Here is a 14,444-nt window from a genome sequence, read left to right as displayed (position 1 = left end):
CAGTTAAATTGACTGGTTTTTACAATTTCATTTTAAAATTCCTACTTCGTGTTATATCTTTTTCCGCAATGATGTAATGACTTCCGCAACGATAACTAAAAGAATAATATAATGAATTTCATTTTCTTTTTTATGTATTCAAACTGAAAATAATTTTGTATCGAGGCTACTGTCAAAATGACTGGTACTTGTCAAACTGTAAAAGGGTCCTGCAATCTGTTTATCGAACCCCAATTAACCAGTTTCTTCGTTTTGTACAACTTTCCATGCGTTTTTCAAATTTTTACCGCGTATCGTTCGATACGATGATATCGGTTATCAGGAAAATTCCGGATCGATCGCTAGATCGCTAGATGCTAACGCTTGAAATGCCACAGCAGTCAAAATGACTGGTTCTACAATTTTATAAATGCGTCAACCCTCGTTTAGGGATCACAGTCCCAGATGGATTAATAACGATGAGGTTGAGGTTGACTGATTGAAGAACGAGTGGATGAATTTGTAATAGAAAAGTATATTGAAATAATTAAAGGTATAAGTGTAATGTATAATGTATAAGTTTATGCTGATTCAGATCCTTACTCTCTTAGTGTTACTAGACAGTCGAATGATAGGGAGCACGTTCATATATTTATAGCGAAAGGACATTACCAAAAAAGTTAAGCTTATAACTTGAGCTAGAGGCTACAGGCAACATAAATAGAAATCTGTTTATTTGTTCCTTTGTTCCTAGACCTTGCAACCCAAAACATAATGTATACTCCATACAATAATATGCACCGCTCCTTATTTAGAATATTTCTGCGTAGTAGCAGTCTCGAGGTCACAGATATACACAAATAAAGATGTAGAGTTTCTCTTCGAGTAGTTACTTCAACAAATAATACCAAAAATGTACTACATAACATGGAATTCCTTCTGTAAGAAAGTAGTGAATCAATAAATATAAAAATATTCTATTATTACGTATTTTTTAAAGACCAGTGATTTTCACTGGTTTTGGTAGAAATAGCTTCGTGTTAACTATCGGCAGTTCTAGCGTTAAGACTTCCTTATGTCCCTATCCAATTCCACGAAATACACAACAGAATTTAGGTATTAACGTCTGAAACTTCAAAAACGTTACGACCCTCGGAAATGGTGTGCGTGAACTTCAATAACATTCCGAACTTCCCCAACAACCTAACGTGTATTGGATTAATATAGGAGAGTGGATCGATAAGTAAGTTACAGCTTGCCGATAACTTTCATTCGGAAAAAAGATATACAGTTACCGTTGCTGCTGATATGGACGAAACATTGTTTTGCCTGGTACAGCATCGTTCTACATCGTGAACACCTATCATGTTTCAGTTCGTCTACATCGATTAACAATACTATATCAACCACTGTATCATCAATGTATATTATCATTCGTTAAATGTTTAAGAACGTAACTTGATTCACGCAAAATGTGGTAAACTCTGGTTTCCTGTGAGTTGTGATATAATTTCGTTTATGTCTAGTTAACGCTGTCTCTTATTACGCTAGTCTTGCTTAGAGGAGATATATTTCTACTATGCGTACAGTTTGAGTCACAAAATGCAGAGTGTAGAAAAGAAGTGAACGATGATTACAACTTCCGATGCTGGACGTCGAGATAGCGAAGGAAATCTACGATACGAAGGAAATCTCAAGAAAAGTCGTTCGACGTTTGTTTCTCGAATTTATAATTCCAATAAGAACACTAATCTACAGTATGTTTATCCATGAACAGTTGAATATCTCGAAAATTGTAGAAAATACGAAAAAAAAGAAAAATGTTTCGGACGAAAGCTGATGTTTACGAGCTGATATTTGTACGATCTCGAGGCAAGCCTCGTTTTAATTTTTTAAACGCATCTCTTTTACTTATTTTTTATTACACATTCTCATGACTGACGTCAGCACATTTCCAAAATACTGCGTACGTACGTATGTATTTTCTACAGGACAATTTCGAGAGATGAACCGACAGAGTTACTGTGTCAACGGCGTTAGCATTACTCGATGTACACAGCGTGGAGAAGAGGCGATTTTACGCGTGTAATGTAACGCGTTGCAACGTGTGCAGAATAGTCCAATATGACGATCCACAAATGAGTGGGATTCGCGTAAATGCGATTCTTGATCCTGCGGGATTCCCTCCGACATTTTTCGACCATTGTTGTTGATATCGTTTCGCGCGCGTCTATAATTCCAGTGTGCAATTTGTTTGCGCTGTACATCGGATATAATATTAATGCCGTGGCATGGCTTTATCGTCTCGTATCTCGGTATTATCTTGTGCAAAATGTCCTGACGTCAGCTGCAAGACAAACGGCACAAGGAATAAGAGAGATCCATTTAAAAAACTTAAACGCAATGTCCACAGGGCATTTCAGAGCCATTTCGAGATCGTATAAATACGAGCACGATAGGGGCTCTTTCATGACTTTCGTTTGAATCATTTCTTCGTGTGTTTTATATTAGGTTGTCGGAAAAGTGTCTTTCTCTTACAGACACGTCTTTTACAACATGTCTTATACAAACATGAATCCTAATCTGTCGAACGCTGTGATCTTTATTTTGATAGAAGAAAATGGATCATACGTAATTCGATAAAATAATATAAAACGGAAAATGTTGTGCATCCATTATTTCTTTATAAAACGAAAGATAATTTTCGGACAACCTAATAGTTTCTCAGATATTCTAACTGCTCGCAGATAAACGTACGGCAATGAAAAAATACGAGGTTCTCAGATATTAAAACGGATTTAAAAACTTGAACGTGAGGATCGCTGGGCATTTCAGGACCACTTCGAGATCGTATAAATAACAGCACGATACACGTCCCTTCATACGCTACTATATTCGTTTCAATCATTTTTTCGTATGTTTTATAGTTTTTCAGATATCCTAACGGTTCACAGATAATCTGCGTGACAGTAGAGAAATACGAGGTTCTCGGATATTAAAACGAACTGACGATTTCCACGATGTCTGCTCGAGCAAATAAAATTTAACAATGAGAGAAGAGATCGTTCTACTATTCCAGAGTTCCATTATCCGAACATTTTCGTCCCTCTGTTGGCATCTGACACGGGAGACATATTACAGTCGGATGAATTCGTCACGGTGCGAACTACAACCTACCTACCTGAACAAAAACACGCAATTCCGTACAAAAAGAAAACAAAGAAACAAAGTTTCAGCTGAAAATTTCGGAAGCGCATCCACCTAGAGAAGATTTACGACCAATGATTAATAATTGCGCGCTTCAAATGGGACACCGCGTATTTTCAAGATGACACGTTTTTTCTTTCTTTTATTATTTAATTTGTACTTTACAATTTGTCCAGATGGACATTTGGTAAATTTTTCTAACGTAATTGCTAAATAACACGTGGATTGCTACCCCCAGCGGGATACCATCTTTAAGTTTGTCTATTTTATTTTCTTATTGAGGCCAGTTGAGTGTTTTCTTTTTAGTCTTCTGAATTTTCTTTTTTATTTAATTTGTACTTTAAAATTTGTCCAGCTGGACATTTGGTAAATTTTTCTAACTTAATTGCTAAATAACACGTGGATTGCTACCCCCAGCGGGATACCATCTTTAAGTTTGTCTATTTTATTTTCTTATTGAGGCCAGTGGAGTGTTTTCTTTTTAGTCTTCTTTGTAGAATTTTTTTTTATTAATTTGTACTTTACAATTTGTCCAGATAGACTTTTGGTAAATTTTTCCAACTTAATTGCTAAATAACACGTGGATTGCTACCTCCAGCGGGATACCATCTTCGAGTTTGACTATTTTATTTCCTTATTGAGGTCAGTGGGGTGTTTTCCTTTTAGTCTTCTTTGTAGAATTTTCTTTTTTATTTAATTTGTATTTTACAATTTGTCCAGCTGGACATTTGGTAAATTTTTCTAATTTAATTGCTAAATAACATGTGGATGGCTATCCCCAGCTGGATACCAGTTTGACTATTTTATTTCTTTAGCGAGGTCAGTGGGATGTAGGATGACACGTATCTCGTAATCACTGTTCTCAAATTGGCTGCGAATTTTGCTAATATAAAATCACGACGTTTCGTTACGACTCCAACAAGATATCCAAATGTTTTACGCGACATATACATCTGTAATATCTTGGTGAACGTTCTCTATGGTAAACGTTCAAATATTTTCACGAACATATAGAATTTATCGACAACCGTATCACCAGATGTTATCGCAAATCGCAAGATTTAATTTTAGGATCGCACGTGATATGCATTTCACGGAAATGCCACGCATAAAACCAGAGCAAAGAAGAAGAAGATACTCGAAGCACGCTTATCAAAATTCCATTTGAATACAACGCCGTAGCGTTCTCCTTTCTCGTTAACAGCTATTTCGCGAGATCTTGATCACGCGAAGCGCGCCTCGTTGTTAGCCCGATGCAACGAGCGGAGTATAATAGTCGATGCCAACCCGCAGCTTTACAAACGCCGGCTACGCAACGATTTTTGTTCACGCGGTGCACGTGCACGTTGCTAAAGTGTATCACGTAGCGGCGTCGTATTTCACTTGGCTGTTGGCAACAGAAACAGAAATTAATGAAACCGGACCGTTATCGATCTTGTTGCTAACACGTAGTTCCATTGTTTTAACGAGGGAGCATCTTGTCCGAGCTTTTCACCGGTACCGATGAAAATTTGCCAACTTAAAGGGAACCGTTCGATCCCACGGCGTCCATTCTATCAGCAGAATTGCGGACGATTTGTGCCGGATCGCTTGGTTTATGTTTTTATGGCGTTTTACGAGGGACGTTTTATGAGAAGGCCGACGGTTATTCGATCCTTAAACGTACAAAGTTAACAATCGCTGGTGTATCTACTAGATTTTCTAATAAATCGTTTGCTAAAATTGGCTCGTTTCCATAAGTGTTCTCTTCCAATCAACGATAATAATTTATCAACCTTCGAGACACGATAGTTGCAGCTTTAAAATAGCAGCGTAAAAGAGTTTATGATAAATGGAAGATGAAAATAGGGGTGAAAGTTTCTCGTAGAAAGTCGTAACAGGTGGCAGGAAATGGATATTTTATGAGAATTCAAGAAGAGGGAAAGATTGTCGATAAATCTTGAACAGTCTATAACAGAGAAAAATGGATGTACTGTCTATAAAAAGTTTGGACACAAAAACACGTGGCCTATTATCATACTTTGCAGGATAGATGGCCATAAGAGAAACGTTGCAGCAAACAAGCTTACGATAAAGCTCATCAATTAACTGTAAGTGACGCGAAGAGACCCGTTTATAGCTTATTAAAATTTAAATTACAAACGATATCGTTACAGTGATAAGACTTTAATAATCGTGACGTATTTTCGATCTATTTGACGCATATTTTTTACGTACGTATTCCTTCTATACGTTGCTATACCTTTATGTTTCCTTTTTAATTCAATCATCAGATTGATAAAATTCGCTTTTTATGCGATAAAACCATTTAATCTCCGTTTGTTTGTACTATGCCAGAACATGGATATCGGCTTTCGTCGCTTTCGTCAATGAAAATGCATTACTATCAAAGAAATTTGCACAAATTTCCGTGGTTTTTGTTACGAGTCTGTCGATCGTTTTACCATCCTTTATTCCTTAACAACAGCAGTATCGTTTTACTCGAATGAAAAGTTCAGCGTGTCTCGGAAACAGTACACGTGGCAGGGAACGTATTAAACTGTCGATATTGCTGCAGCAGACGCTTTTGCGCGCCGTGTGACACGGCACATTCGACGATGCTTTGGCAAATTAATGCGAGCCACAGAAACGCAATACGTACGTATACACGTTGGCTACGTGCTAATTAATTAGTGTGTAGAGTATAGCAGAGCCAAGTATAGCACAACCGTCTACTATTCGAATATTTTGTTAGCCTAACGTTCGGAAAGAGAGCTGCTCTATCCACGAAGCATCGCTTCGTGTATTAAGCGCGTTGATCCTAACGTCATTGTAAAGTAACGTGCACCTGTCCGCGAAACAGCGGCCACTCGTTTTCGTCGCTGCGCGTTTCCGTCACGGAAACTGGCGTTAAAGCCGAATTTACGCTCTTTCACTTGGCAACAACGCGGCGGATGAACGCCGCTTTCATTCTTGTTTCATGCGCGGATGAAACCAGATGAAAGCAGCGTTCATCCGCCGTGTTCATGTAAAGCGAAACAGTGTAAACTCGGCTTGAAATTGTCAGTAGCGGGGGCGAGTACGACGTCGCAGCTGTAAACGAATGTAGCGATGTAGGGTGGAAGCGTCTTGCAGCGAGACAAAATCTCTTACTTTTTTTTTTATTTATTTATTTAAATTTTACAATTTGTCCAGTAGGACATTTGGTAGAATATTATAGCGGTATACTAATATAACATGTGGGTGGCTACCCCCAGCGGGGTACCATCATCGTGTTTGTTAGGTTATGTCCTTTGTGAGATCTGTTGGGTGTTTCCTTTTTAATCTTCTTTTTATGCTTAAAATCTCTTACTGACCGCTTCTTAGACTTGTAGCGACACATGAGCTAGAGGACGATTCAAATCATGTTGTTTTGCCTCGGAGTAACAATATCGTTAGAAAACACGTAATGTAGTAATAAATAAACTCCGGGCAAAACAATGTCGCCGCTACGTGCAACCCTCGAACACAGACGAATGTGAATTTTCCGACTCTCCCCCGACCAGTATAAATAAACAGATGCGATCGTAAGGATTACAGTATCTAGCAGTTACCGACGAGTATCTACGAGTATCCATCGAGTATCTATCAGCGATCTAATCAGCGAGTATACAGGGTGGTTGGTGATTCTACGCGAAAAAAGAAGTCGAAAATATAGAATAAAATTTTTTTTTTAATTTTTCCATCGAGACAACGATCTACAGAGATATCCGTTATAACAAGACGTGATAAAGTGCACGCGTACCGAGCGCAAATTCAAAGTCGATTTTCTCGAAAACAAAGGCTCAAAGGAAAAATGTTTATTCTATATTTTCGACTTCTTTTTTCGCGTAGAATCACCCCCTTTTCGCTTGTACCACCAGTTACCAACCACCCTGTATCAGCGATTATACAGTGTCTTAGCGAATCCGTTAGTACGAGCGTCTTAGCGACATTACCTGTATTTATTTATTAATTATTTTAAATACACTTGACAGTTTCGACAACGAGCAATCTCGTCGTATAAATCTCACGATCAACTATCCTCTACGTAGTCCTCTACAGACTGTACACTGGCGTGGACGTATCGCCGCGTCTAATGGACTACGTTTACGTTCCTACGAAGCGACGATTCTTTTCGACCAACGTTAGCATCGTCGTACGCGTTAGAGCATAAACGGCGAATGGAAAAAGGGAATGTAATGGACCCTCTCGCGTCGACAATGTCTATAGTTTGGCGCGCCAAAAAGGTAGGGAGCCCTCCGATGTTAAAGCAAATTCGCCATCTCTTTGATCTCTGTTTGAACGAATGAAAGTTAATATCAGGAAAGTGATTGTTCTAGTATTGGAAAGTTCCATCAAATAGCTTCCCTGTTAATTGGCATATCGAAGGCTCTATCAACTGTATATTAAGCTCCGTGTAGAGTTTGGTAATATCGTCACGTAACTACAGACATTTAATACCGTGAAGATGAAACGCGTGGAATTTGATAAGAGAAAAAAAAAAAAAAAGGAAGAAAAGAAAAAAGATCGTTTCATTAGAAAATATGACGATTGTAAGTAACGACTCACTCTGTGTCGTGGAACCGCCGGCATACTGCTGGTCCTTCCGCGATATTGCTTTGGTCCTGGAGCTCGGGATCCTGACGCTGAACCAGCTGTACCAGCTGGGCTAGTTGGACTTGGTCCACCTGGGCTCGTGCCTGGACTCAAGTGAGACGAAGAGGACGCTGTTCCAGGACTTATGGCCGGGGTTCTTGTGGGACTCCTCGGCGAGGGCGATAAATGACCCCAAGGGCCGGTTTCTGCTTGTAGAAACCTATTGTTGGGGCGAGGAGAATTTAATGAGAGATTTTACTTGTAGGTTTCGATAGTAAGATAGGTGTAAGTTATTGCATTTAGATGATAATGAGAAAGCAGAAGCGATAGAAAAATATCTTTACGCAGCATGATGATGGAAAATAAAGAATGTTTCTACTCCGTTGATACCGAAAGAAATACGATAAATAAACAGAGAAGGAAGCAAGTTGTTGCTGCAATACGATTAACAATACAGAGAAATTTTAAATACTGTTATTTTGCTTTATTGGCAACGTTTTCAATTATTCGAGCGCAAATTACTAATTCGCATATGTTTGCGACAACAGTGTTTTGCTCTATCAGCGATCACACGGTGCCATTTTTCCAGCGGTTTCAAACGCCTAGCGTTGTTGCAGAAAATCGTAACCTACGGTAACGTGACAGGATATTTTCCCTTAAGGTCGGACTGTACGCAGAAGGCTGTGTGATTCGCTCGTCCTGAATTTTGTCTAAGGATTAAAGAGCTAAATTTAGCGAATTTCTAACTTCGTGTAGCGTATACCGCGCGCACTGTCGAAACCAGTGAAAATCTAACTAGAGTTTCTAACAAGTAGAAAGTAACAGCATTGTACGTGCAAATATCTACTTCTTGTGGTCATTGTACGTATCTACGTGTATTTGTATTGTTGAGGATTTTTCACTGCTTAAATATGTTATATGTTAGTTTTAAACTATTTATTTTAAACTACTTGACGTGATATTAAATGGAATTCGATAAAGTTTTCTTTGGTACAGTTATAAATGCTATCTGCAATTTTTATTAGGATTCAATAGCCAAATTCGTATACAATCTACGATAAAAAAAATTGGATTTTAGGCTACAATATATTGTACGCCAAATTGGGAAGAATAATACGTAAAAAATTCTTTCGATTCGTGTTACGTATGAACTTTTCATACAGCCACTAGTATAGTGCTGTAAATTAATGTTTCGCGGAGAAAATCAAAATTCCTATTTCGGTTATTTTGTATAAACAGGTCAATGTATAATGATATAAAAAGCCGCGAGTAGCTTTAAAGAGTTTCGGATAATTTGAAAGTTTTCAAAGTTGAAAGTAATTAAGAAAGTAATTACACGAGCGATTGCAAAGACGCAGCCGTATAAAAAGTTCAGATTAAAAACAGAACTGAACAGAAGAATATTTAGATGCAGAAACTTAACTGTATGATACTGTGGTGTAAAAAAGGGCCAACTAGTTTCCTCCAAAAAAGAAAAAAAAAAGAAAAGAAAAAGAAAAAACAAAAATGGAAAATAAATAGAAAAGGTTATTTAAAACATTCTCTTAGACATAAACGTAACATATTTTATTTAAAAAAATCGTCGATATCTATATCGTGTTATTATTATTTCTCACGTAGAAACTACTCATTATTTAAAATTTTATACATAAAGGCAATGAAATTAAATAATAAACAGTATCAATATTTATCAGATTTTATGTTTACTTCGATTAAATATTAATGGACTTATCGATATTAATAATATTTTATTGGATGAGTTGATTCCATTTAAATAATTGCTGAACAAATTATGCCAATGAATTATTTGTTAAATTATTAGGCGAAATAATTCATTGAATGATAATCTGAAAATAACAGAAGCACAACTGAAACGGTATAGTATGTTATTTTATATATTTGCTCTTTTGTGCATTCCTTCAATATATCAAAGAACGCGTTAATGCATAATTAATTTATTTATAACAATCGTCGATTTATAATTTTTAGACTGGAAAAAGAGGGGTAAACGATTACGTATAATACCGTTTTCATAAACAAGATATTGTAAATGAATTAAACAAAACTGCAATTACAGCGAGTTGAACAAAATTCATAATTTCCGAAAGGTTTTATTCACAGTAACATCGTCAAAAGATTGGCCATTACCAATACGCAAAACCTGTCCATCCCCATTTTAGCCCATTTTCCAACAATGTTTGCTCAACTCCGATCCGGAATTCAAAGCCCTACGCGATAATAATTTTGTAACTAAAACTTATGTTGTAAACTTGGTAATTTATTTATGCTCTTTCTAGCAGAAAAGGTAGCTCTTTTAATATACCGATGAACATTCGTATTAAGCCCTCGGGCACCGAAGAAATTTTTCATGCGAATTTGAATATTTCCCACGAATGTTCTACCGATACATCACACGCACGAATAAATCAACAGATTTAAAAAGGGCGATTTATTTAAAAACGTAAACAAGATTAATATTTTTCAGGAATTTTCTCAAGTAGATGTAAACGTGATTTTTACATAGCGTAAAGAAACGGTCGAGAGCTATTCGTCGTAAACGAGGAGTCAAATTTCACAAAAAGCGAACGAGCGAATATTTCTCTAACGAGCCATCGAGATATCGTCTTTAGAACAGGTCGTGCAATTAATACAATTCGTCTTTACAGATCCCGAGTAAGATTGCCAACTTGAACTCTCAGGTTTCAGCCAAACAATGCTAAAAAAAAAAAAAAAAAAAAAATAGACAGGAGCAAGGCAAACGTATCGAAATATATTTTTTGTAATTAAATTGCGAGAAGTTTGAAGTCCAGGTTCTCTTCGTTGAAATTACATTCGTAAACTTTCTTTGTGGTTGAATTGTCAAGCGTTTGTTCGGATACGACAAAATCTTTGCGTCGCTTGTTTCAGAGTAAAAGTTCTGCCCTAATTCTTATAATGGTATCGAGAAGTTTCAACTGCATTCCGTTTCTTGCTTCTGTTTTAACGAAGTATACAAGAGAAAAAACTCCTCTCAGCTGTAGCGTCGCTTAGCGAGGCTATTAGACAAGTAGTGAGGGCAAATGTAGCTAATATCTGCTACGTCGTTATTATTCATATTCATGGCAAAAAGAAATTAGCTTTGCAATTGTAACCAATGAAATTATCAAAAAAAAAAAAAAAAGAAGAAATGTTTCAAAGGATTGGAAAAAAGAGGCAAGCAAAATTTCTCAGCGCCAATGAAGTTGAAGAGAAGCCAGATTTCCGGAATTTGGGTGTAAAAAACGCCAAGTTGGTAATCTCGATCCCGAACTTTCTAACCAGGAAAACTTTTCTGCCAACGAGTAACGTAGCCAAAGGAACTTATCCCTTCAGACGCATACCTGTGCAAGTCAGGAGTCGGCCTGGCTACCGCTATGCTAGAGCTACGACGTCTCGATGGAGTCGGCGACTTTGGACCATCGACGCTCGAGTGTCCTTGGGATCCTGTGAAAGAGGTGCGATGCAGACGAACCTCCACCTCGCTGCTTCTCCTCTGAAACGCCCTTTTGCTCCATCGTCTGCTCTTCGAGTCGGAGTTCGAGGCCTCCTGTTTTCTGAAAGGACCACTTTCAGTTAGCGCGAAACGTAATTCAATTGGCCTGCTATTTTCATAGCGCGCGCGCGCCAAACTCGTTTCTATCAGGCCTGGCGATCGTAGACGTCGTTTTTCACTTGTGCGAAATCGAGATAATCTTAGCGGTCATATTCATCATCGAGATTAGTCGTTTCGTGGTGGCAAGACGTTCGAACATTGCGACGGAAAACGGGCAGACGGTGTTGCATTCTGTTGATAGCATTCAAAGTTAGGTGACACGATTAAAATTAGCGGTGAAGTTTGCCCGCTGTATTCCTAAAGTTCATGGTAACGTTGTTTCTTGGGTAATATTATTTTCTTTGTTTGCGATTAATATTAAAGTTTGTTATTTATCGTTGTCAGAGCTTGACAGTGAGCAAGGATAAAGGAGCGTCGAGTCCTTGTTTCGTCGCTTCTAACGTCGCGTTGAATTGTCCAGGAGTCTTGTAGTCAAATATTGGCAAAGTGTAAATGCTTCCTCTTGGCGTAACTGCAACTTTTGTCATTCCTAGCACGCTCTGCACGATATATTCCCGATATGTATCCGTAGTTTGTGTTGTCAAATTGATTTTTCGAGAAACGCGCCTACACGTAGACACATAAACATACATCTAAATGTATTTGACAAATGTCCAGCATTTTTATTTAACGCGAAAGAGCGAATTATTCTCGCCAGACTGAGGATTGGACACAACCAAAAAAAAAAAAAAAAAAAAATAAATAGAAAAGGGAAGAAGATCTTCCTCATTTTCTCAAACATATTAACTTGTATCAGCGATTATGATATTGTAAGCTACCTTGTTAGCTCTAAGTACACTGTATGATATTAATGTAAGTTTAGGTTAATCGTACTGCATTGTACTGCATACGATATATGTTCAGAACGTATAAATACTATCATTTGAGATTGTAACTTGCCTTGCTGTATTTTACGTTTCGCTTTTTATATATTTTCGTTACGCATTTTGTTAATCGCCGTGCAAAATGGTAGAACCTTAAGTAAAACGAATGATAATAAAATTGATGTTTTCGAATAGGATAGTGTGATAATTAGAAGCAAATCACTGACTCGGACAGGCTCCACACACAGTGGCGCACAAAAGTACTCGAACGTTTCTATTGACCTGGCAACTAAGTGATTGCGGATTTTGTCATTAGGTGGTAATGATAAAATCCGCAATCACATAGTTGCCAACCCAGTACAACTGGTTTTATTCCGAACTGTTCTTTATCTTCGAGCACGTTGTATTAAAATTTTCCTGCAGGACCATAGAGTGACGTTAGACTCCGAAAATTTAGTTGGAAATATTAATTATCTCAAGCATTTATTTGCTTCTAAACCTCAACAAAATTTTTGATACAATTTATTAACTACGGTACTTGTTTTATGGCGATATTTATTTCAGAATAACCCGTAACCTTTGACAGCAGTTTATTAATTAATAAACTACGACATTTTTACAGTGTAGGCGTAATGTTCAGTTACTACCTATGCGTACTCATACATTTTGTAATTCCAGAATTCTTTTTATTTTACGTTTATCTTTACGCGTTTATCTCCGTGACATAAATGTTAACTTGTTAAATTTAGATAAAGTTTAGTTTCAAAGGAATATTTTAAATACTCGAACGATTACGAATATTTAGATAGAAATTACCTATTTGACTGTAGCGTGTTACTCGTAAATTTGTCGTTTCATTCGAGACTACACTTTCAGATTATGAGGAACACGTGACGCGAATATTTAATCGTTAAATGTGAATAAAATTTCCACGTTTAAAAATCGAACCTCGATTCAGAAGAGAAGAAAAAATATTGAAATATTTCACTAATAATCTAAGTTTTAAATTGTCTCCTTTTTCAATTTTCCAAATAAACTTGTTCCTTTCATCGTACATATTCATTAATAAGAAAATACGATTTCTAAATATACTTTTTACGAAAATATCACGCGTTAAAATTTCTGATCGACGTTTACGAAAAATACGTGTATTTATTGCGCATCTCGTTTAATTAATTCATTGAAATATGCCTGACTCGAGTGGAGTCTGCGACTGGTTAAGTCCGGTTTACTCCTCCGGAATGTCGATAATGACTCCTGACCGAGTTAGCCAATTAAATTAGCGGTTGGCGGTGTCAGGCACGATAACTTCATTCTATTTCGCTCGTATCTTGAAGATTTATCGGCCGCGTATCAGCCATAAAATCGCTTTACATCGCAAACCCGAATCTGAGAGTCTTCCGCTGAAAATGGCTTCCATTCCGCGTGAATGGTCGATTTGCGCCCGTACTTACTATACTAAGTGTCCGCACACTTATATGAATTCCAAGATAGGAGATATATATATACAGGGTGTCCGTTTGAAAATTTCACGTTCGATGTCGAAAAGTACGCGTTAGGTTGGAAGCTCCGAAGAGATGAAAAACGTGGAGCGTATTTAGATTTCCATCTGGAAATCGCGATACTTTCCTTCCGAATATCTTCTTCCTAGAACGCGTACCTTTCCAGAAAATTCATCGTGAAGTTCTCCAACGAACACCCTGTACGCATAGGTGGGACATAGGGAAATGTGATTTTACGATAAAGTCGTAATGTTCGATACGGGATCCATTTCTGAGCCACTGCAACTACCTCATTTACCATTCGCAATTTCGCGCCAAACGATCCTGCGGACGCAAAATGTTCGCAATAACGTTCGCAGGTATTTCGGACTCGGTACGATCTGCTTTATGAATGTTTTATTCGAATCAAACAGCGTTTATGAAGGAATTCGAAGCAAGTTCATTTTCGCAAGCATATAGCGAAGCGACGAGTTCCACCATCGTATCAAGTGTTATACGCAATGCAAATGTGTTAACGAGGATGACGTGCAAAAGGAAAAATTAGACTTTGTGCGTATATGGAATCCTTCGAATAAAAAATGGTTCCTTCGTTTGATGTTTCGTGGCTGACGTGGCGATGTACCCTACACTGAACTTTGGCACAGATTTGTAACCGATCAAACGATGAATATTATCGGTAAAACTGATCTTGAAGTTGAGTACATTTTGTAGCGGAACATTCGACGA

General features: G+C 37.5%; 1 protein-coding gene across 2 annotated transcripts in view; it reads right to left on the bottom strand.

Annotated features, from left to right (window-relative positions):
* LOC117158481 (uncharacterized) overlaps positions 1-14,444 on the bottom strand; it is an 81,846-nt gene that overhangs the window by 52,673 nt on the left and 14,729 nt on the right. The window contains exons 2-3 of one of the 2 annotated variants that reach the window (XM_033337403.2): positions 11,142-11,354; positions 7,756-8,002 (exon numbers count right to left, since the gene is read on the bottom strand). In XM_033337403.2, coding sequence (XP_033193294.1) covers positions 7,756-8,002; positions 11,142-11,354 — 460 coding nt within the window. The remainder of the gene's footprint in view (positions 1-7,755; positions 8,003-11,141; positions 11,355-14,444) is intronic. The other variant, XM_076618627.1, reaches the window with a different exon arrangement.

This window comes from Bombus vancouverensis, chromosome 5, assembly GCF_051014615.1.
Source record: "Bombus vancouverensis nearcticus chromosome 5, iyBomVanc1_principal, whole genome shotgun sequence".
NCBI classification, from domain to species: domain Eukaryota; kingdom Metazoa; phylum Arthropoda; class Insecta; order Hymenoptera; family Apidae; genus Bombus; species Bombus vancouverensis.
The sequence above is the reverse complement of the archived record's forward strand: the minus strand, read 5'-3'. Positions and strand labels throughout refer to the sequence as shown.